This window comes from Tauraco erythrolophus, chromosome 1, assembly GCF_009769465.1.
Source record: "Tauraco erythrolophus isolate bTauEry1 chromosome 1, bTauEry1.pri, whole genome shotgun sequence".
NCBI lineage: Eukaryota > Metazoa > Chordata > Aves > Musophagiformes > Musophagidae > Tauraco > Tauraco erythrolophus.
The window spans coordinates 102,271,003-102,295,096 of NC_141465.1; the positions used below are offsets into that span (position 1 = coordinate 102,271,003).

Genomic DNA, 24,094 nt, shown 5'->3' on the forward strand with positions numbered 1-24,094 from the left:
CAGCTGTTTTAATTACCAGACTAACAGCAGCTTCTCCAAAGGGAAAAGAAAAAAGTAAGAACCAATGTGTACCACGTATCTCGTATTAAGTATTTTAGAAGACTCCTAAGTAGTAGTTGACAGGCCTTACAAGGAGCTTAGAGGAGAGGGTGACCTGAGCTGGCCAAGCATAGGAGCTGAGGTAAGAGGAAGTGAAGCAAAATAGACTAAGGAAATTGTTAGGGAAGACTAATAATTAAGTATGGAGTTGCAGGAGGAAGGGAAAGAGACATATTGCGTGACCAGCTGAGGTGAGTTAGGATTGCCTGGATACTGCCAGGGTTTTTGGGACTACCTCGATGATGAGGTTTTGACTATGAAACGTTTGGGGAGCAGGCAAGATGCTGAATTTGTGAAAGATGAAGAACTGTGCCAGATTAGAGGTAAAGAAGAAGGGTTAAGCAGTGGAGCAGTGGGCAAAAGCTTGTCTGTGTCTATTCAGACAGTCTATGCTCTAGAATCTACAAAACCCCTCAAATATTGCCACTTCCTTTTTTTTTTTTTTGAGAGGGGTAGCAAATACCTGGAAAATAGCTGGCAACGTGTTTTATATGCCTGTAATGATGGTCTCTATGGAGAGAGATAGCTGACTATATTTAGTTACCTTATTAGCTCAAGCAATTAAGAGCCCTCTGGTTGAACTGTAAGAGGGTCAATATCCTGCCACAGAACAGGTATTTTGTTCTTATAAAAATAGAGGGAAAGACACCTGTATGCAGAGTAATACTAAAAGAACATTATTAGGACTGCAAAGATAATTAGTCAGAATTAGAAAAAAACAGAATTTAGATTTCCTGTACCATTTTAGTTAATTTCCTTTGTACCCGTGGGTTATGATAACCTTCAAATACCGTGTCTTCTACACTAGTTTAAAGAAAAGGCGTGTGTTACTGACTGTTGGCCTTTCTATCTTTGTGGTCTACTCCTCAACAACTTTTGAACTGACGTACTAATTTCAGATATGTTCGTGGTCTTAAAAGGTGATTATTATTTTTTCTGTGAAAACTGGAGCTTGGACACAATAAAGAAATCCAAATTACTGCTTTCACTGAGGCAAAAATAGGCAGGCTCAGCAGTGGTGGGGGCTTTTTGACAGCACTCTGCTGGCCCGTCACTGTGCATATGGACTTGTTGGCCTCCTTCTGTGTGAAGCTGTAACTCCTGCATACTGCCTTGTCCTGCACAATAAGTTATCCCATGGGAGAAGGAAAGGGTTGGAATCATTATCTTGAGGAAGAGGAAGGGGCATGTAAGAAGGCAAAAAAGGAAACATCCATTAGAAAAAACCTTGCCAAAAAAACCCCAACAGCCGTAAACCCTAAAGCCTTCTGAAATGTTCTTCAGAGAACTACTTTTTTCCCAAGTCCTTTAAATTGTTTGCTATTTTGCCTCTTCTGTGGAGGAATTCAGTTCATATTGTAGGTATTGTACTGATAAAAAAGATGCAGAAGTTGAAAGGTGCCTTGCAGATACTGTACAGATAAAAGATTCAGGAGCTGAAGAAAAGATGTAGGAGTTTAAGGGTACATTTCTCAAACAGGACTGTTTCTTAGTTAACACAGTGAATATGCTGCTGGAGACTCGTAATTTGTCTGGAGCTACTTGGAATGCTACTGCGAAGCATTGTTTTGCTTATAATTTTGTCATAACTGAAGTAAGGCTAGGTGGATGTGAACAAGATCTTTTCTGAGGGCACAATAGCTTTGCAGCTTGAGACCCCCTGAAATAAACAAGTCAGCATTTTTAATATTTTAGTATGATTTAATTTTAAAAGAAAGTTTGGGGAGGTTTTTTGATCACATATTTAAAGAACGTATTCAAAACTCAAATACAGTTCAAAACAGAATTGGTTTTCAGCCATTTTGTTTTCTAGATTTGTCCCTTTCTTAGATTCTCTGTATGCACAAGCAAGTAGCTGAACTGATCAATAAGAAGGGATTACAAGCATAGTCATGTTCTTTACTGTTATTAAACTTGAGAACCAGCTGACTACCTTACAGTAACAGGTAGTACCTGCTACAAATTTAGTGTGACCTGTGACTTCAGTACATAAAATTCAGCATAGTGCTCTGAAATAATTGAATCCAAGCCATATCAAACTTAAGTCCAAACATCAGTGGAAGTATTTAAGCTTTGTGCTTAATTCCTTATCTACAAAATGGAAGCAAAATATATTTTCTTACAACCTTGTTTTAAAAAAAAAAAAAAGATTTGGCATTTTTTTTGAGCATGCAGATACACTATTGATTTGTCATTAGGGAAATACTGAATGAGAACTGAGGAAATCTGACATTTGAAACAAAGTTTGAGTAGCGGATGTAAATAGATCACGATCTGACACTGAAGAATGAAGGTAAGACAAAATACTGACTTTGGTCTGTTCGTGTTGAGTGATACAAGACACCTGTAGACAGAAGAAAGGGAGAATATGTGATAAAGTATCTCCCAAGCACAAAAACCAGAGGTAAAGCTCACATTTCTGATATAGTCCAGGTTTCTGAGCCTGACCAGACCTTTTTTTGAGGTTGAATGTTTTAATTCTTTCACTTTAGGGATTTATCTACTTGGATATTGCATGCAAACATGTGGCTTAAGTAATCTGTTGTGTTTTGGCCTTAGGCTGATCAATTTACATGGTAAATTGTATAATGTGTTGACATTATGCTCTCTTCAGTACATCCAAATGCATCACAGTTTGTTAGCATGGACAGATTTCAGACTGGAACTGGTTTATATGTGTCCAGCCTGAGGCAAGGACAGATGATCACTGATCTTTGGAAATCCATGTTTATTTTAACAGATGTAGTGAGACTTACATGTGTTGCTCAATGTATACCAGCCAATAGGCCACTAGAAAAATTTCTGTAGTGGGTTTTAAATGTTGTATCTGCTCTTTACTTTGATCTGACCTTAACTCATAAGTATCTGCAGAAAACAAAAAAGTTCTTTTCTGTGCTTCAATGTTTTCATGTGTTTATTTTACAGATTACATTTATAGGTTTTGCTGAAGAGATGGGTACTGCGCGTTTGCAGGTACAGTATATATCTATGTTCTTCAGCACTGGTGATTTCTTCTTAGTAGTACATTATTTTTTAGATGGAGGAATTTTGGTGTTTGAAAAATGAAATGTGTACCTTGAGCATTTAAAAACCTAAGTTTTGGTTGAAAAATAATTATTTTAATATGATCATCAGTGTTTTATATGTATTTAAAATATTAGCTGGTCCAGTCTTCGTATTGGAATGGTCTGAAATAGCTTACTTACATTGAGGGGGAGATTTGTTTTGTGGGGGGTTTTTTGGAATGGGTGGGGTGTTGTGGTTTTTTTTTTTTTTGTTAAAAACCTGTGTATATCAGTATTTTGGTTTGTAACCTTCTTCTTAGTAGAATTGTGCTTGTTAATACGGTGCTATTGTCATCCACAAAGCTAAAACTTTACTGAATTGACTGCTAGCTGAGAATTGCTGGTGGAGGATCAGGACTGAGTATTATAGTTATGCCTTAAGATATTATTCTGGAGACTTAGATGAGGAAACATTATTTTAAAAGGTGAAGTGTCGGAAACTAGTGTGGTTGTGCCATGCCGTTTTAAGAAGTTAAGGATTTAATCTTCCTGTGCAATTTACACGTCAGTATAACCCATAACATACATGTTTACAGAGCAACTCCACACTTCTACTCTGTCTGGATCTTGGTAGCTAGAGATTGCTGTAATAGTTTTCTGATGTTTGAAAATGAAAAACAGAAACTCTCAAGCTATTTGTGTTCAAAGTTGTATCGATGTTGCCGATCAATCAAATGATGACAGTGCTAGACGTTTTTTCCAGTATAGGTGAGAACTATTTGGTTGTCCAGAGTCAGATGAAATTTAGAGAAAATTGGGCTGAATAGGTTTATTGAAACTTGCTTTGTATTATATGGATCAGTAGTGTTTAGATTCTTTAAAAAAAAATCATAAATCTTTCATAAGCTTTTTCTATATTAGGTAGATGATGTTTAAGGTCCCTTTCCAACCCAAACCATTCTATGAAATATAAAAGTTGTCCAAGATCATGCTTGAAGAAGTGCCTTGTCCCTGCTTCTGTAATAGTAGGCTAAAACTGCATTCCAGTGAAGCACACTGAGAGCATGTAGGGATCCACTGAGAACCATTATTAGCTGAGTTCAGTCTTCTCTTTGTAGTTGCATACCTTGTCAGATGTACAACTGCTTTTCAGTGCTTACAAGATTCTCCTTTGTGACTTTTAAACCTCTTCTGGCCCTTGAGAAACAATGGAATTTCTTCCATTGGTAGAACAGTGAGCTGGAGATGTGTGGAATGAATTAAAGCTTGTTTACATGAGCTTTACACCACAGTTCGAGAGAATAAGCTGGGGATGGGGCAAGGAATAGGGGGGAAAAAAAAGAAGCTTTACCAAATTTAGCAGCTGTTACTGTTTAGAGGGGATATGAGATCAAAGCTAATATCATTTGCATGTTATTTTTTTCACTTTGTATTCTCAATGTGTTTGTGTATTTAAATCAGGAGTTGGCAGCTGTTTCTGTAGAGCTCCCAGATGTTCTGAAATCGCTCCAGTTGTGCAAACTAAAAGAAAACGAGGTTATATTTCTAAAAGATGTGAAGAAAACCTTGGAAAAACCTTACGCCATGAAACATCAGGTAAACATTTTGTATCTTCCTGCATGTCTTAATTACAGAAGCATTATATTTGGCCTTACAAAGAGTTTAGTCTTATCACACCTGATCTTGCCTGTGTTTTTGGGCCATCTTAGCTGTAGTAGTATTAGTTATATTTCTGTGGTTTCTTTAAAATGGATGTTAGAAAATCTCAAAATAAACTTGATGCTTTCAAGTACTGTATTATTAACTGAAAATATTTAACAAATGTTTAATCATGGTGCTGATCCCATACTTCTGTGAGATTATACTCCCTTTTACTGCCAATTTGGAAAGAAGATGAAACTTGTCAAGTTACCTATCTCTGCTCTGCTCAGGTATAGCTTTCATCCTCTGCAGACTTTTGTTCTTGAAACAGAGGTGCCAAAACTTATGAGAATGTCAGATGTTCATAAAACTCAGTGAACTCTTTTCTTATTAAAAATTATTTACAATTATAAATGTTAATTATATAAACTTCCATTATTTTTATTTCCAATATGATTCCATCATTACGTTGTTGTTCTTGTTAATTATATTATTTTCAATTATAAATGTTGTTAAAGCAAACTTCTTAAAGCCATATTGACTAATCATGTGTGTTAAATCTAATTATGTTGCATATAAAGTAAAAAATACCTTGAAGGAACAAGTAACTTATAACCTGAAGTACTATTAAGCATAATCATACTTTGAAATACTGTCTTCCTCTGCATTTTTAACATGCATTCTTTAGTAGATTATTGAGTACGTATTACCAGGGTTGTATTACACAACTTTTTTTTGCTTGTTTTATTGCAATGATTTGTTCAGAATGCAGAAGTTACGAAAATGAGAAGTGATTTTACTATCACTCTACACACAAACTGTTCCATTCATTTTCTTATCTTAAAAGTATTTGCAAATTGTTTACTGTTCATAAAAATGCATTGAAGGAATCTCTTGTTACTCTTGACAGTTGAAACCATTCCAAAGTTGTTATGTTTGTTTTCTTGTTTTCTTGATTCTCTTTCAAGAATCAGCTTCCTGAAGTGTTTTGTGTGATGAGACTGTCTCCTTCATTCCCAAGGATCAAAGTTGATCATGTGTTTACCTTGCTAAGCAAGTATGCCACAGGCATAAGATACACAGTGGAAATAAACTCATCGCAAAAACAGCATACAGAGGCATCCCATGGAGAAGATGATGATACTAATCAGTCAGTTTCTTCAATTGAGGATGATTTTGTCACTGCTTTTGAACACTTAGACGAAGATGAGCCTTCAAAAATACAAAGTGCTGGTAAGTTCTTGCATGCTATTGGCTTGTGTAAATTGTCATTTGAAATGTAGGCTGTTGAGATTTCATGAGAAAGTAAATGTAAATAAATAGGAATTTTTTTTACATTAATCATGTTTTGTAAAGGCACATTATGCAATTGAAATTTTATTTTTTTTTCTCTTCTTTTCACAACAGTTTATCAACTCATAAACCAAAGATGACCAATCTCAGTGTCAGGTGCAGATCAAATAGAATCTTGTTCTACTTTGTGTACTAAAAAATACATGAATTTGTCAGTGATTAGATTAGTATAATAGGATTTGAAACAAATGAAAGATTGCTTTAATCATAAAAGATCAGCTAGCATTTTGCAACAATAACAAGCCCAGCAATTGCCATCAAAATCTATCCCCAGTTTTCTGTTGTTCTGTGAAAACTCTTGGTTTTGAAGCAATCTTTTTTTTTTTTTTCCTCCTTCTCCCTCCACCCCAGGTGCATGCAGCTTTACTTCTCAAAACCATCGAGATGCTGCTTCACAGACAATCCCTGCTCAATATTTAGAAGCTGTTGACTCAAAGATCCTTGTGGGTTCTGCACGTCGAAAGTCATCTGCCAGATCTTCTACTTTGATTGATATTTTGGGACTTAAGGAACTGTCCTCAGTAAAAAATTCCGTTACAACCTCAATTTCTGATCCTTGGATACAAAGGAGTTTCTATAAGCCATATAATCCTTCTGATCAAGGTGTTAATTTTTTACGTAAAACATTATTTTCCTCCTCTCCAGCTGAATCCTCTGAGTCAGATTGCTCCAGCCCAAGCCCCATCATCTTCTTAGATGAAGAAGGGTATCAAAAAAGCTTGAAGGCAAAACTTCAGCTGCCAAAAATTCCAGTAGTGAAAGATGGTATAGAAGATTCAGACTCAGAAGTAAGTGAATTTTTTGATAGTTTTGATCAGTTTGAGCTGGAACAAGCCTTGGAAAACTCTTGTAAAGTTATTAGGGATCCCATCCTGGGGAATCCCGCCCAGAAAAGGAGGACTGCACATGAAAAATTGTCTTCTGCAAGTGTTGCAATGAATCCTCAGAAATTCAAGTTTGAACGTCCTGCTCTCCCAGCCAATGTAAAGAAACCAACTCCTCGTAAACCAGAATCACCATACAGCAGTGTCTTTGATGTCCCGGATTCTCCTCGCCCAGTGAAAACATCAGGGGAAGAGAACGGAGGCTTGTTCAGCCCTATTAGATCATCAGCTTTCAGTCCACTGGGGAGCTGTGGTTCTTCTGAGTGCTTATGTCGAATTAATCTTGGTGGCGATGGGACAGGTCAGAATCACAATGATGCAGTTTATAATAGTTACTCAGCATACGCTGATAGTGTTTCATTTGAAATACTGGGTTCTGTTTTTCATTCTGAGTCCTCATCAGAACAAGTATGTGCAGGAAGGGATTTGAAACACGAAGGGATTGCTTTGAAAGAGAAAAAAGATGAAGCTGCAGATCTCGAAATGAAAACTGGTAAGGAGCCAGGCAAACAAGCAAAATCTAAACATAAGTCATTGATGATTAGAGATAGCATTCAAAAATTTGCAACTGAATTAGTTGAAAAAAGTTTTGGCAGTGCATTTAAAGACCTGCAAAAAGGTGTTTCTTCATGCACCAATGCACTTTGTCATTTGGCTGCTAGGTTGACTTCTTCGATCTTTCAGATGGCTTTTTATGAGATTGGAAGACGTAGAGCAATCTCCTTGAAGGAGCGTGCCATTAATGGGATAGCAAACTTTTTGGTGAGCGAAGCTATAACCGGTGCTTTGAAAGAACTGCGGCACGTAAAGAAGCAGATATTTACTAACACTGTTGCACGGTTTGCGGCGGACCTTGCTGAAGAGCTTGTATTTGAAGGAATCATGGAAGTATGCCAGTTTTCGTATCCGTCGACACCTACAACTGCACAGCCTTCATCATTTGATTATGAAGACAAAGTGGTAAGATCCTATGCCAGAGATTTGTCTGAATCTGTCATTCAGGAGGCTTTTATTGAACTATCTCAGGTTGATGTGACCTTCACAACACAAGCAGCCATTAGTGTTTCCATGGACAACATTAAATATGTGAGCTCAGAAAGTATGTTAGAGTCAACACAGACTTCTACAGTTTTTCCTAATTTTAGTGATAGGGTAGCACTGAAGCCAATCCAAGATCCCAAGAAGGAATACACAGTACAGCAAGCTCTATTTTGCACCTCTGGTGTTATAAGTTCAATACCTGTGCCCTTAGCTGGAAGAGCTCTTTGTCAACATCAGATTTCCTCTGATGCTTATAAAGCAAAAGTACCCACTGCTCCAAATTCTGATGACAACATGAAAATACACAAAGACTCCACTCATCCGTTTTTCTCAAGCAGAAAGAGAGAGGAGAAGGTCGCTTCTTTCAGAAATATCTACCTAACTTCAGATCACAGTCAAAGTACTGAAAATACTCCATCGCTGTTGCATAACCAAAATGATACCAAACAAACAAATAACAGATATGCAACGAACAATAATTCGGAATTAACAAGCGGGTCAAAAGGCATTAATACTTTCTCTGGAACTATGGTAGATATGATAGTAAATGAAGCTTATGAAGCCATAACTTCATCTAGAGTAACAAAAGCAGTAGAAGAGTATACGGATTTTTTAACAAGGAAAATAATAGATAGAAAACCTTATGTGCAATGTATTGGTGAAGACGCCCCCAAAAATATGTTTGCAGATCACTTGGCCAAGTATGTCCTAAAACAATCTGTGGATGAAAGTAAAACTATGTTATGCACCACTAGTGACAATTTAGCATGTAACATGAGCTCACAGACTTATACAGATATTAGTAGAAAAGAACAATGTGTGATAAAGAAGCAAGAGGCTGAGAAACAAAGTAATGCTTCTGTAATTGTGGAACAACAACAAATGCCTTTGAATAATCCATGTAAATTTCCTCTTACTCCATCTCATTCTGTTCAGTGTTTTTCAGAATCTAAAGATTACTGGCAGGAACAAAAAGGACACAGGTTTTCTTCAAAATCACCACCGCTCTGTTCCACTGTGACTTGTGCTAGGCATGTTCTAGAGGACTTTACTGACACAGGAAGCTGCTCAGGAACGTACTTAAACAAGCCTTCAAAAAACCACGACACTCAGAAACCATCACCAGGAGCTTTGACTTACAGGCAGGCTGATTGTTTTCTGCATGCAAATAGCTTTTCTTCAGTGATGTTTGACAGTGAAGATGCTTTGCAGGTGGGAGATAAATCGAGTCTCAAAGATGGAAATACCTGTGCAATGCCCGATACACCCCCACCAACTCCTTTAGTGCCGTGTCAAGGTAGTTCTGAAAGAAATCTAAGAAAACTGTCTAAGAAACTCAAGGGAGAATTAGCAAAGGAATTTGCACCTGCAACACCACCTTCTACACCGTACAATCCATCCGTTGCTGGTTCGTCTGAAACTGAACGTGACTCTTTGGGAAATGAGGAATTTATGCTGAAACTCATGCGGTCACTTTCCGAAGAAGTGGAAAGTAGTGAAGATGAAGATCGTTCTGAAATGCCGATTGAGAAAGAGGAGCGTTCGGAAAAAACAGTTCAGTATGCAGATTGCTTAGCTAGGCATATAATTTCAATAGCGACTGAAATGGCAGCTTCCCATTTAGATGGTAAAACAATCGAAAGAGAATCTGATAGACAGGTTCAGTTAGGTATGCAAAACAAAAGGTGCGGAGATACTGCATTTGTAAATATCCCAGAAGAGACGTGCAGTTCTTTATGGAATTATGCAGGTGATATGGCAGGAAGAGTCATCAACGAGGCCAAGAAAATAGTGAAATCAAGACATTGTAAACTGTTGAGGTTGAAGCGAGTTAACTGTCAGGTGGATTGCCTTTATCTGAGAAAAGGTGATAAAGATTACGGTTCAAAAGAACGGTGTGGTCCAGTGCGGGACCAGTGGCTGGGGGAGAGAGATTCATCCGTGCTTCCTTTACCACAAGGTTCAGGCATGACAGGTTTGACTTCCAAATACCCAAGCTGTGAAAGCGTGACTGATGAATATGCAGATCACATTATTCGAGTTTTGAAAAGGGAAGGTGGTAATGCTGAACTGCTAATGGATCAGTATGCTAGCAGGCTTGCTTACAGGTCTATCAGATCAGGCTTGCAGCAAGCTGCTAGAAAAACCAAATTGAGATACCTCAGAAAGACACTTCCTGGGCAAAACGCACAGGTAAATGGTAAGCTGGAGCTCATCAAAGCAGTGACTAAAGATGCAGCGCAGCAAGTGAAAAGCAACATTCATCTCTGTGAAGACCAACCGTACGAAGGGAGTATCGGCACACGGAGAACAGAATGCCCAGAGTTGTTACGTTTTTCAGAATCCCTTGCTCGCAGTATCACTTGTGACGTGAGGAAGAAATTGAAAATGTCGGGAGCATGTTTGCCAAAGTCCCTGACAGATTCCTGTCTGTATAAAAAGACTGAGTTTGATGAAGTCACAGGGGATCTTATTAAACCGAGATTTTCTAGGACATTTCTTCCTTTCTCCCCAGATCATAAACTGTATCATAGTACAGGCAGTTTAAATGAAGATGGCTACAGTGAAGGCATAATTCAAGCTATAGAACAATATGCTAGGAAAGTAGCAGATGATACTCTAGAAATGAGTTTAGAATCGGCTGTTCTCCATGTGGCTGAAAACAGAAAAAATGGGGATAGGCTCTCATATACTGAGAAACTGTCTCCGTTTTCTGGAACTGTCTGTAGATGCTGCAGCATGAAGGAGCATCGGTGCTGTACAGAAAGTACGTCTCATCATCTGCCTGTGCAAGAATCGTCCATTCCAGTGAGGCATTTTCTTCACTCTGGATTAGGTGGTGCCTGTCAAAAATCAAGAGTGTTTCAGCTTGATATTCCTAAAATTCATGTTGATGTAGAACAGAAGACAGTGTTTTCTGACAAGGGGGCTACTGCAGCTGTAGAGAAAGCAGGAGAGCTGAGTTACACAAGCCTCACAGCTGACAGTGGTATTGGACAAGATGGAGTCAGTTTTGCTGAAAGCCTTACTACTGAAATAATGACATCAGCTGTGACTAATATTGGTCAGACAGTTAACATAAGGTAATATTAATTTTCTCTCATTTATTGCATTTTGTACCAGAAAAAGAAGGATTGTTCATACAAAGATGTGTTCAGAAGGACTTTTTTTTTAAAAGACATATGTACTTTATATTCTGAATGTTTTCTTTTTATTCTTCTTGTGATATTTAAATGATTCAGAACTAGAAAAGAGTTTTTTCCACGTGTGGGAGCTTGAAACCAAGGTTTCTAGATATATCAACATACATATGTTCCAGTAGGTGACTAATAAGCAGAACTTAGTAATTCAACTTGAAATGCTGTTATTTTTACCTAAAATTGAGAGTAGGAGACCGTAAAGGTTTTGTTGTCTGTGAGCCATGACAGAATCCAGGTTTGTTACCTACCAGCATTTCCTCTTCTGTGCTAAAAAATACAAATAATTTATTTTTGCTTTTGTCTGTAGGACCAACATGTGATACTGGCCAAGCTAGCCATTGCTTTATAGTATGAAGGTTTGATTTTGATTATAACTGTGTTGTCACAGTGGCCTTGTTACTGGAAAAACATCCCTTACTTTAAGAAAAAACAACCTACTGAAACACATTCTAGCTTATAGGATAGTAATACAGTAGACAAGGAAGTGAATTTCAAATTCTTGTGTGTTTAGCAAAGGCTAATATTCTGTTTCCTTGACTAGGTGTGTAAATAGGAAATACGTGCCACAGTAACTTGGGGCAAAAAGCAGCCCTTTCTTAAAACAGACTATGCAGTGATCAGAGTGTCTTGAAATCTCTTCTTCAGATCCAAGAGCAATCTTTACCATGTTATTTTTTCCAGTCTATAGTAATATTGATTTTCCTACTTTTTTTTTGTGGGGGAATTCCTCACAATAGCTGAAAGTTTCTTTTCCTGGTTTCTAGAGGAGCATCATGATGAATAATAAAATTGATTTTTCTATGTTCATTGGCTAAAGACCACAGTGGGACTGAATTAAATTTGTCAAGGTTTGATATGAAATACATACATATTAGCTTCTGCTCCATGGATGTGAATGGAAGTTTTTGTTTTGTGTGTGGGGGCGATGTTTACAGAGAACTGTAAGATCTGTTTTAATTTTTATGACCTTTCAATGCAAGCATTCAGCTGAAGATTCTAGCAGTATAAAAGTGCTAATAAGATGTATATTGTGTGTCTCTGCACAACAGGGTTGAGTCCTTACTCAGTGTGTGACAAAAAAAAAGAGAGTAGTGTGGTGATATTTTTCTATACCTACAGTATCAAAGATGACACTTTTTCTGAATCAATACTTAAAAATATTATTTAAAATTTCTAGTTAGAATATGACAGCAATGAAATGCAGCGTTCAAAGAGATACTGTTTATATCTGTGGCAAGCAAACAATGTTAGAATTTTAACACGACAAAATTTATAAATGTTTCTTACATCATCATTTAGTATATGATACGTAATGATAATATTCTTGAGAAGCTGTCTCGTGTGGTGAAAAGAACTGTTGCTAGTGCTGGTATAACTGTAAATAAAACCGGGGAAATATCCGGTATTATTACCCAAACGGGTTCAAGTTCAAACAGTTAAACTGTTTATTCAAAGCTACAAATTTGTCTGCGAAAAGTCATGTGATTGAGGGTGGCTTTTTAAATAGTGAATGTTACAGCGGCTGCTTGCTATGGTAGTAAAAGGATGATCGTTTTTCTTGGACTTTCTACCGCTTCTGTATAGAGATAATCACAGTTTGCCCCTGAAACTTACTTTATAACTGCGTGTTCTCATATTGTAACTATTTTTATAAGGAGTCCAGGCTTCTTTGAAGTTACCAAACTGGATCTTTTGGAGTGTCTTCTAAAGACTAGCTTTTATTGAGCATACCCGCTCAATTATTTTTGGGTAAAAAAATGAAATTTATTTCCTGAGCGAAAATTTCTGTACAAGTCATGCGTTGCTACCCTTTCTTGGAGCAGGAAGACCAATCTCTGTCTACGGAAAGACCTTTTCAAAAAGTGGAATCCTGACACTTTAAACATCCGCATATACTTAAGCACTTTGCCTACAATAGCAAACCACTTAGCTGTTTGTGCCAAAAGCAGGCAGGGGACAATAGCCAACCTGTCTTATGGTGAACAAGTTCAAAAAAGGTAAGTCTTCTGCTTGAAAGATGGACCTTGATACAGAGTCTGCACAGCTACAATGCCTTTTATGCTTTACAGCAAACAGTCTTCCAAATGGGAGAATTATTTGTGCCGTTCCCTTTGTCTTCTAGTGAAAGAATTCCAAGTAGCAATCCCTGACCTAAGCCTGTTGAAATTTCAAATTCACTTGGTTGCACCATTTCTTGTGTTGAGAGTAGGGTATGAATTAGTGATTTCCTGCTTTTTTGTTTCCCCCTTTGGAATTTAGTGCTCTGAAATGATGTTAAATTGCTGTAAATGAACTGACACAGATTGGCATAAAATGTAGTGATGTTTTTGTCTTAAATTTTTGTTTAGCTCTGTTGGAAGAGAAGGATTTCACTCTGTTGAATCTATTGTTAGCCAGCAGATGAGTCTTAGTATTGGTGATGATAGCACTGGGAGTTGGTCCAATCTAAGTTTTGAAGATGAGCATCCTGATGAGAGCAGCAGTTTTCTTCACCTCAGTGACAGGTAACTATTAACATGTTAGTGTAGTTAAACACTTACCTTGGCATCAGATGTTGTTCTTCTGGGGGTTGGAGGGCAAGAGATTATTTTGTCTTCAACACACAGACTTTTTTATTAAAAATGGCTCTAATATTATGTTTGTGTTTTCTTACAAAATGTTGTTGCCCGTGAAATGTCATACTATACATTCCATAAATTTTGTGGAGTGTGCATTGTCATTGATGTTAGGGAGTTGCATCAAATAAAACTGTACCAATATAGAATCACAGAATGGCATAGGCTGGAAGGGACCTCAGAGGTCATCTAATCCAACCTCACTGTCATGGGCAGGGACGCCTCTCAACTAGATCAGGCTACTCAAGGCTCCATCCAACCTGGCCTTGAACACCTCCAGAGAGGGGGCATCCACAACTTCTCTGGGCAATTTATTCCAAAGTCTTACCACCCTCGTACTGAAGAATTTCTTCCCAAGATCTAATCTAAATCTGTTCTCCTTCAACTTAAACCAATTTCCCCTTGTCCTATCAGTGGACACTCTTGTAAAAAGTCCCTCCCCAGCCTTCCTGTAGGTTTCCTTCAGGTATTGGAAGGCAGCTATTAGGTCTCCCTGAAGTCTTCTCTTTTCAAGGCTGAACATATAATTTAAATATTAGCAAAGATGCAGGTGTTTTTTTTTTTAAAACATCCGATGTATAAAACACAACTTGAAAGTAGTGTTTATAAGTTGTGCTCGGAAATATTAAAACTTAATAATTGAGAATGTGATTTATGTAAATTCATCTATTCTTGAAAAGAAGTAATGCTTAATTTGCATGAGGAGCTTTAACAGCTGTTTTGTTTTTTTTTTTTGGGAACTTCATTTTATAAGCTGTTCTAACTTCTATTGGTGGAGTACTTATGTACTAATGACAAACTTACAAGTGTCTAATATTAGAACTTACCTGTTCAGGGTAGTAACTTTTGCCACAGAGCATCTCACTACAGTACCCCTGGCTGATTGGTAACTAACAAAAATTAGAATGGGAGTTTTAAAAAATCTGCAATGTCTCTACCTATTGCCAGGGAAAATTTAAATTGAGAGTTGTGGCCCGAGCTTCTATATAAGAAATAGATGAGGAATAAGTAATCTTAGTTTTTTGATTGATACACCACTTATGTTACTGTGCAACATTCAGTGTTTCTGTTGAAGAGCAGCAAAAACTGGGGAGAGATTTCTTCTTTTTAATTAGTACTTCCAGCATCACTGACGTTAAAGAAAATATGGGAGATATGCTTCCTTATGTAATAAGTGGATTGTTTGTTAGGAAAGTGAAACTGCTCACTTCAACATCTACTGTATTTTTCATGTTTTGCTTAACTAAATATTTTAATCAAACCACTGGTATAATTTATCACTCATACAACTGAATAATTTTGTAAGATAATACATTAGCTTAAAGCTATTTTACTAAAACATTATGAATGACAATGAGTTAGACTTACATGATGAAATTCACAGTATAATATTCAGCACATAAGCAGTTACAAATAGTGAATAAAATATAGGCTAGTTGATGCTGGAAAAAAAAAGTATTAAAAAATTGCTGGACCTGTAGTGCTCATATTGTATTTGTTGCTTGTTTTCATTTCAGTCTGTTTTGGGGATGATAAAGAAACGTCTATTAACTTGCAAGAAAATCTGTGGCTCATTAGAGGAGGAATGAGCTAAGTTAGCATTTAGCTCAGAGAAGGGGCGGCGTAATTCCGATAGCAAGGTGTAGGCAGAAGAAAGCGGCGTGCATGAACTGATGAGCTAGCTCTACAAAGCTGACCGTGTCTTGGTAGCAGCACATGGGTTCGTTTGTGTTGCTGAGCTTTAGCAGGTGGAAATGACAGGATCTGGGGTTATTGCCCTCAGTAAAAAGGCACAGGGCAGGGGAGACCTTTTGTAACAAAACAAGATTCGGTCATAGCACCGTTTGCGAAACACCTTTGGCAGATTCTAAGGAAATAAAAATTTGCATGGCAGTGATGAAGATGTATGGTGTTTATCTCCTCTTTTTAACATAAACTGTTTTATTAAACAGGAAAAAGCCATTCAGTTATAGAAGAGCCATTCATTATGCAGTTACAGCAGTTGGAAGTGGGTGTTTTTTTGGTTTGGTGGGTTTTTTGTCCTTTTTTTTTTTTTTTCCTTACAGTCAGGGCCATCTGTTTAAAAAATACTGTGCTGATTGTCTGTAAACCCTGTCAGTTTGAAACATCTAAATGTACTGTCAGGTAACGCTGCTCCCCTGGCAGCTATTTCTTAATGCAGGTGGCTTCCTTGTGTCTGAGAAGCTGCCAGCAGTCTTTCTTGCACCATCTTTGGGTTACTAGGTATCATTAGATCAATTTGTTCATAGTGCTGGTACAATATAATTAAGTGACATAGTGAACATTAAGCAAGTTTTACTGGTGGAGGAGGACTTCTCCCTTCTCCCAGTATTTTCCAAACTGTTTGCAATATTTGATGGGTACTGATACTGGAGATTTCCTTTAGCTGACATTTTGCAAGTTATCTTCATAATAATAATCCTAGAGATTGCATTCACAGTAGTTGAATTTTTTTTGGAACATAGGATCGCATTCCCTAGAAAGCAACGTAACAATACAAGCTGCAGTGGTCCAGTTCAATTTTACTTGCTTCACTTTACTTCAGGGAAAAAAAAGATATTTTATTTTTTTTTTAGTAGCTCTGTTGAAACAGTACATGCCCTCTGTGTCTCAGATCAATATAAAAATTGTACTTCAGTATTTCACAGAGGATTAAACTATCTGTAAACAAGGGAGCAAGACAACTTGTAAAGAATCATCAAAGCATGATCCCTGCAGTTCTATTTGAATGGAAATAGAAATGAAAGTTCTTTAGTAAAGAACTGGTGAAGTTAGTTATGCAGAGCAGTGCTTGTATCATCTGCTTTGCATGCCTAACAGTGTTTTATTTCTAAATTTAAGTCCCTAGTCTTCAGCTTTCTCTATAGGTAATGTATAGGTGTAGGCATAGACACAGGCTTTTCCGGGGGAGAATCAGAGCATCCAGGTTAGGTTATAATTCAGAGCAGAAGCCTTGTGCCTTTGACTGTGAGTATATAACACAGAATCTCGAAGCAGATAATCTCAGTTATAGCTCTCATATGTACAGTATATTTATAAAATTTGAAAGCTTTTAATTCTTCTGCTAACTCAAAGAGTTGCATGAAGCATTATAGAAGCTTTATAATGCCTCTGTTTATTGGTTGTTCTGTGGTTGCAGGACTTTATTTTCAAAGAAAACACTTTCTACATTGAAAGAGGCTGTTTGAGTGCAAAAAATCTTTTTTTACATATAATTCAAACCAGATTTATAACTTCATATGTACCGTGATAGTCTCACACAGTAGCTTGAGATGTTTTTAAGACCAGATTTGCATTTTCTGTGCAAGTCAAGCTGGTTTCTTTGGAAGCTTCTGTTCTTTAATTTTCTTTTTTATTTTTTGCATAGTGAGAGAACTGTTTGATTGTGCTTTGCACATGCAGTCTAAATAAGCATGAATGAAGCACCTGCAACTTTTTAATGTTCTCTCCCCTCCTGCCCCCTTTGGGTGTGTTCATATTGCAGGCTTGCTAACCTGCTGTTACTGTTTCAAAATTAGGATTACTGGCATACTGGGAAACAAAGGACACTCATAGGTGATGCTGTTACTGGCAGACTCTTGAAAGAAATTAAAGTGTCTCTTGAAATGTTTCTTTCCACCATTTGTGGTTTTAAATTTTACTATTTGCCTTGACTGGAAAAGAAAAGCTTTAAAAGTCACACAAAACTTAGGTGAAGAAAGCATCTTCTTGCAGCAGTTGTTCTCTGGAGTTGCTTCATGGCTTCTCATACTGTCTGTAGCAGACAATCTAGCTTTCTCAAAGAATGTTGGTTATCTTGAAATCCTGTTCTTGGAAGGCTTCCAGATTTGCTGTGGGGGAGGTGTGAAGTTGGGGAACAGAGGTTTATTTAATCATATGAGTAGCTCAATCTTGTACATAAGCACAGGATTAACAAACTGCTAATTATAACACCTAAAGTGTACTGGTGCAAGGACATGCTCAATTTTTTCAGTTCTTTGCATTGGCTGGAATGTAGTCATGGAATAAATGCAGTAAGTTTGAGCTGTGAGTGAAGTAATCTTTTTAGTATTCTTTTCACGATATATAAACCCCCCCTATTTTTATCAGAACAGCTTGTAGAATTGTATTCAGAATTTAAAAAAAAATTATTTGCTCTAAGAATTCTTTCTCATCAGACTGTTGGAGATCATTACTGGATTTTTGGAGTGAGATGGAAGGATTTTATTTGTGCAGTTGTCTTCAGTGTATAATTTTATGAACTCTTAGCTAGTCCTTAAGCAAATGTTATAGTTGTAACCCATATTCCTATGAGTAACCATATTGAAATCATTGAGCTTATATAAGCAACGAGCAATGTGCTTAGACCTAAGGACAGAATTACTGCTAGCACTGATCCAGAAGATTAGTGAGTCAAATTAATACTTTCACTTGTGTACTGAAACTTACCAGTTTTGCATTGCTGTGCACATTGCTGCTCTGAATAGCACTGACAATCGTGTTTTATACTCTGTTCCAACAAACCTGTTGAGGAAGTTTCAGTGCTTTTGCATTAAATGTCTTGACAAAACAGCTCTAAGGAAAATGAAGGTTCTAGTTTGAGCTATTGTTCTTTTCTAGTTCAGCTGTGTTCTCTTCTTCTCCTGGCAGTAATGGTAACAGCAGTAGCTGGAGCAGTCTTGGTTTAGAAGGGGATATGTATGAGGAGAATTTATCCTTTCCAACATCAGACAGGTTGGTTGAGTTGAGAAATATAAACCAGATGGGTTCCTCATAATTAATGCATGAAATTATCATTTTGGAAAACAAAAATGCGGTGCTTTTTTTTTTTATGCTGATACATTATTCACACTCTTCTCACTTAATCACAATATGATTTTTTTCATTAATTAATCCATACTGAATGGTTAAATTTTGCTGTGCTAAACTGATGAATGTGTTCTGCTTGCAAAATAAAAGGGCCCTTTTGTGCATGTTCTTGCTTGCACTTTTACGAGTCCTTAGATTTACTTCTTCATGCAAACTAGAGCTTGCTTCCTACAGGATTTCTGTTTTTTCCTTTAGCTTGTGGAAACTTTCAAAATTGCTTGTTAATTGGTTTTTGTAGAACAGTTATGACTTACAGCTTTGAATAATCTATAGCTGTTCATACCTGTGACATAAGATGGCATGACCTTTTCAGATATGAAGCAAAACTAAACTGTCCTCCTTAATTTAAATGAGTAAGTTTTCTTTTTAAACTGTCTTCATATTACAGTCTTTCTTTTTAACACCCTTCTCTTGTTTCTCTCTCCTCCCTTCTTTCCCTAAAAGCAAATCCTGTGAAGTTCTTAAGTCTGTTTCCAACATGAAATGGTGTGAGAAGCAAAGCTTCTTTTCATGATGACTTCTGAATTCTTTTATGACCTTCTTGTCCTTTAACCTTCATTACAGTCTTAGGATTGACTGCTTATATTGGATTGTAACAATTTTTTCGTTTTGTTTTTAAAATACAGTGATGGAACAGAGGATAAAGATGAGGACTCCAAGGATGCTGTAGAAGGTAATGTCAATTCCAGCATATATGACTGTTCTTGACCTGTGCACTCTACATGAATTATTTTTGTTAGTTCTGTGCTTCTGTAGTCTGCAAAACAAGTTGACAACCCTCTTATCCCTGTTCATCATAATGCATGTCAGTCAAGTGTCAGAATATATTGCTAGATTAATACCCTACATACACCTCGTAATGCGCTGAAATTTACAGCCTTAGGGAAATGCTAGTCTCTGATGCTCACACAGGTACTTAATAATGGAAGGTAGTGAACTCTGATCATCTCATGGAAAGCATGAATTTATATGCATAAAATAACTTCTTTGTATAATACTTAAGGAGCCATGCATGGCTGCGTTCGAGATACGGAATAAGTTATTCAAACTGGCCGTGTTAACCTTGGAAGAGGAGTAATGAGAAACCATGAAAAAACTTGGGATTCGATACATTCGCTATAATCTTTCTTCTTGAAATATAAAATAAGATCTATTTAGAATGTTATTACAGTTTTCTGATTCATAGAAGATCTCTGCACTGGTTGCAGTCTGATTGAAGTGCCAAAGGTTAACTCAAATGAGAACACCCTCACAGTGTGTGAGGCTGATTTAAAGATGAGCTGATATTACGAGCAAGTTTAACAGAGCTTTTCTTTGTGTTGGGTATATTCTGAAGACAAAATAAGCATTTCAAGAATCCTCTGCTACTCACTTACAGAGGATATTCAGCCATGTTGCACATTGTCTTGATGTAAGCAGAAAAATGTGTGATTATTTCTTTTTTTTTAACTTCTGGAAAATGTATGGAAATGAACTGCATCTCTTTTTTTTTTAAATCAGATCCGACTGTAAGGTTATAGAAACTAAACTAAAAACTAAATTGTTTAGTATTTTTCCCCAGAAAATAATAGTAATAATTTAAAAAATTTCTGCTCTGTAGGTTTCATCTAGGTTATCAATATACCATTGCTTTCTTTTTGTCTTGACTTTGAAAAGTTTGAGTATCTTAAACATTGAAATTGCTCGATTAAAGCGGTGCTTGATTTTATTTCTTTACACAGTTTAGATGTCTCCCAGAGTGCAACAGACTATATTGTATTAAGGATTTTCTTGTGAACTTTTTCCAGTTTAATTTCTTCACTGTCTCACTATTATTTTGAAAAGACTCTGTTTTACTTTCCTTGTAGGACCGTTTAAATAGTGTTCTAGATAGAAAACCTTTGTACCTGGTTTTGTACATTGGGAAGTTCTGTTTATGTCATACCTAGAAATGTCTGGCTTTTTCTAAGCTGACTGCGCCTTGTTCACCGAAGAATTTGAAACAAAGCCTTGTTATTACAAAATGCACATCTATTTTGTAAAACTAAAAAATACATCAAGATTTCCCAGTGGTACATTACCACAATGTTTTCCATCTACTAAGTGTCATAATTTTTTTTTTTTTATAATCGTTCTTTCTCCTATAGAGATGTTAGATTTTGGGGCTTCTAGACAAATATTCTGTTAGCCACCTAAAGCACCCTTATGTTGAGAGTTCCACTAGTTAATATTCTTTGTCTTTTACCTCCTGGGGGAATCTATTTCATCTTGCTTAACTTTGCCAGTTAAGAATGTACCTCAATTTTCATAAACTTGATTGGAAGAGTACTGAGACTGAGGTAAACTACATGTGAACATGTGTTTTTATTGCAAATATATTCCTCGTTTCTAGAGAGCTAAGTCTGGAAGTAGAGACTTCAAGAACAATTTGGAGGGTGCTACACGTATGCTTAGTTGGTTCTGAGAGTGTGACAAAGGATTACTGTGATAGCTGGATACAGAAATTCAGAGTAGGAACAGAATACTGTAGTTTATCTGTGTTACTAATGCAACTGCTCTTCCAATACTGTGTTAATTTTTGGAACTCACACTGTAAAGGAAGTGTAGAAAAATTGGATAGGCCTCAGTAAAAACAGTACTGTATTTTGGAACATATTCAGAGACAGTCTGATCAGTCTGCCTGTACAGGAAAGAATTCTGAAATACACGCTTCAAAAAAATTTAGTAGATGAAAGCACAGCAAAAAATAGCAACTGGAAACAGAAATAACTGGTGGACAATGGGAGAGCCATGGCTGTTCCGTTTATGGAAGGCTGTGTTAAATTCCTTGTCATTTGAAACATACGTTAGAGCTTAGATGTCATTTAATACTCAGCTATGTTTGCACAGAGTTGTAAATGGGTTAAACAGCACTTGCTTGTGTGAAAGTACATAAATACTTCAGCATGATTGCTTCCTTTCATATTATGTGTGTACTAAATTGAGGGGTTTAAGATAATATTTGGAAACAATTTGAAGCTATAGAGTTGATGATTTTATTTTTAATGCTAGGTTTGGAACAAATACGAAAGACTTTAGCGATAGTGAATATTGATCTGGAACCAAATCTAGTGGACCTCCAGCTCAGAGCAGCACTCCAGTGGCTGGCAGCTTCTGAAACAGAGGTGTCTGATCTTCACTTTCGTGACGCTGCTGCAAGGGAATTTGTTTTTGTAAGTAGTTGGATTTGGTGGGTGGTGGGGAAGGGGAAGGATTTGCTTGATTTCCATTTGTTGTGATACACTAACTGCTATGACTTTATTTGCCACTCGATAATAACGGGTATTTGCTGTTGAGGGAAATCATTATTTAAATCCTGAGAGGTCAAAGTGAAACAGCCTGTTTAACCTGTGCATGCACCATAAATAAAACAGTGTTAATCAAAGCTGAATTAACTTGTTTCACAAGGGATTTTCGCTGTTTTACTCCAAAGAGGATACAATTAGAGCATTTTTGTTTAGTGAAAAAAATACTTTTTCAAGCATTTTTTACTTAATATTTTTCTATAAATTGAATCTTTCTGAGAACTTGTGCATGCAAATTAATTTCTAACTTAATATTCTGATGTTCTGCCTCAGTTTTTGTGCTAGAAAATGCTAGAAAACTTATCAGAAAGAAGTTTGTTTTAATTAAATGTTAATTATATTTTTACTCTGTAAGCAACTGCAACCAAAACTATTAAGAAAGAAGTCTCAATAAAATTGTTTCATTTTTAAGTGCTGTTATTTTGGGTTTATAGATTTAACTTAATTTGTGGCCAAAGAGAAGGCAAAAGTTTAAAGAATTAGGCTTTAGGATCCATCCAGAGGCATCGAGGGAGCTGGCAGAGTGCTTATCAAGCCACTGTGCATCATTTATCATCAGTCCTGGCTAACTAGGGAGATTCCAGTTGACTGGAGGTTAGAAAATGTGACGCTCATCTACAAGAAGGGTTGGAAGGAGGATCTGGGGAACTACAGCCCTGTCAATCTGACCTTGGTGCCAGGGAAGGTTATGGAGTGGATCATCTTGAGCGCCATCATGTGGCACATACAGGACAACCAGGTGATCCGGCCCTGTCACCATGGGTTTATGAAAGGCAGGTCCTGCTTGACTAACCTGATCTCCTTCTGTGTCTAGGTAACTTGGTAGTGGATGAGGGAAAGGCTGTGGATGTTGTCTACCTAGACTTTAGGAAAGCCTTTGACACCGTTTCCCATAGCATTCTCCTGGAGAAACTGGCTGCTCATGGCTTGGAGGGACATAGACTTTGCTGGGTAAAAAACTGGATGGATGACTGGGCCCAAAGAGTTCTGGTGGATAGAATTAAATCCAGTTGGTGGCTGGTCACAAGTGATTTTCCCCAAGGCTCAGTATTGGAGCCAGTTCTGTTTAATATCTTTATCAGTGATCTGGGCAAGGGGATTGAGTGCACTCTCGGTCAGCTTGGAGACGACACCAAGTTGGGCAGGAATGTTGATCTGCTTGAGGGTAGGAAGGCTCTACAGAGGGATCTGGACAGGCTGGATCAATGAGCCGAGGCGAACTGTATGAGGTTCAACAAAGCTAAGTGTTGGGTCCTGCACTTGGGTCTCAAGAACCCCATGCAACACTACAGGCTTGGGGAAGAGTGGCTGGAAGGGTGCCTGGCCGAAAAGGACCCAGAGGTGTTGGTTGATAACCAGCTGAATATGAGCCAGCATTGTGCCCAGGTGGCCAACAGCACCCTGACTTATATCAGAAATAGTGTGGCCAGCAGGACTAGGGAAGTGATTGTCCCCCTAAACTTGACACTGGTGAGGCTGCACCTTGAATATTGTGTTCAGTTTTGGGCTCCTCACTATGAGGAAGACATTGAGGAGTGTGCCCAGAGAAAGAAAATGAAGCTGGTGAAGGTTCTAGAGCACAAATATTACAAGGAGCAGCTGAGGGAACTGGAGTTGTTTAGTCTGGAGAAGAGGAAGCTCAGAGGAGACTTTATTGCTCCTAACTACCTGAAAGGACATTGTAGTGAAGTAGGTGTTGGTCTCTTCTTTCAAGTAACAAGTGATAGGACAAGAGGAAATGGCCTGAAGTTGTGCCAGGGGAGGTTTAGACTGGCTATTAGGAAAAATTTCTTCATGGAAAGGTTTGTCAAGCGTTGGAACACACTGCCCAGGGAAGTGGTTGAGTCACCATCCCTGGAGGTATTTCAAAGACTTGTAGATGTGGTGCTAGGGGACATGGTTTAGTGGTGAACTTGGCAATGTTAAGTTAGCGGTTGGACTTGATGGTCTTAAAGGTCTCTTCCAACCTAAATGATTCTGTGATTCTAATTAGTGTCTCTTAGGGAATGGTCAACATTTTGGTATGTGTACTGACCTGAGTATTCCTGTCACAAACATATAAAA

The 24,094-nt window shown here is 37.4% G+C and overlaps 1 protein-coding gene across 4 annotated transcripts in view; it reads left to right on the top strand.

Annotated features, from left to right (window-relative positions):
* AKAP11 (A-kinase anchoring protein 11) overlaps positions 1 to 24,094 on the top strand; it is a 41,756-nt gene that overhangs the window by 12,605 nt on the left and 5,057 nt on the right. The window contains exons 4-12 of one of the 4 annotated variants that reach the window (XM_086620376.1): positions 3,025 to 3,072; positions 4,566 to 4,700; positions 5,714 to 5,978; positions 6,450 to 7,942; positions 8,960 to 11,106; positions 13,572 to 13,727; positions 18,489 to 18,572; positions 19,334 to 19,380; positions 21,738 to 21,898. In XM_086620376.1, coding sequence (XP_086476502.1) covers positions 3,025 to 3,072; positions 4,566 to 4,700; positions 5,714 to 5,978; positions 6,450 to 7,942; positions 8,960 to 11,106; positions 13,572 to 13,727; positions 18,489 to 18,572; positions 19,334 to 19,380; positions 21,738 to 21,898 — 4,536 coding nt within the window. Of the gene's footprint in view, positions 1 to 3,024; positions 3,073 to 4,565; positions 4,701 to 5,713; positions 5,979 to 6,449; positions 11,107 to 13,571; positions 13,728 to 18,458; positions 18,573 to 19,333; positions 19,381 to 21,737; positions 21,899 to 24,094 lie in introns of all 4 variants that reach the window. The other 3 variants (XM_086620351.1, XM_086620359.1, XM_086620366.1) reach the window with 3 other exon arrangements.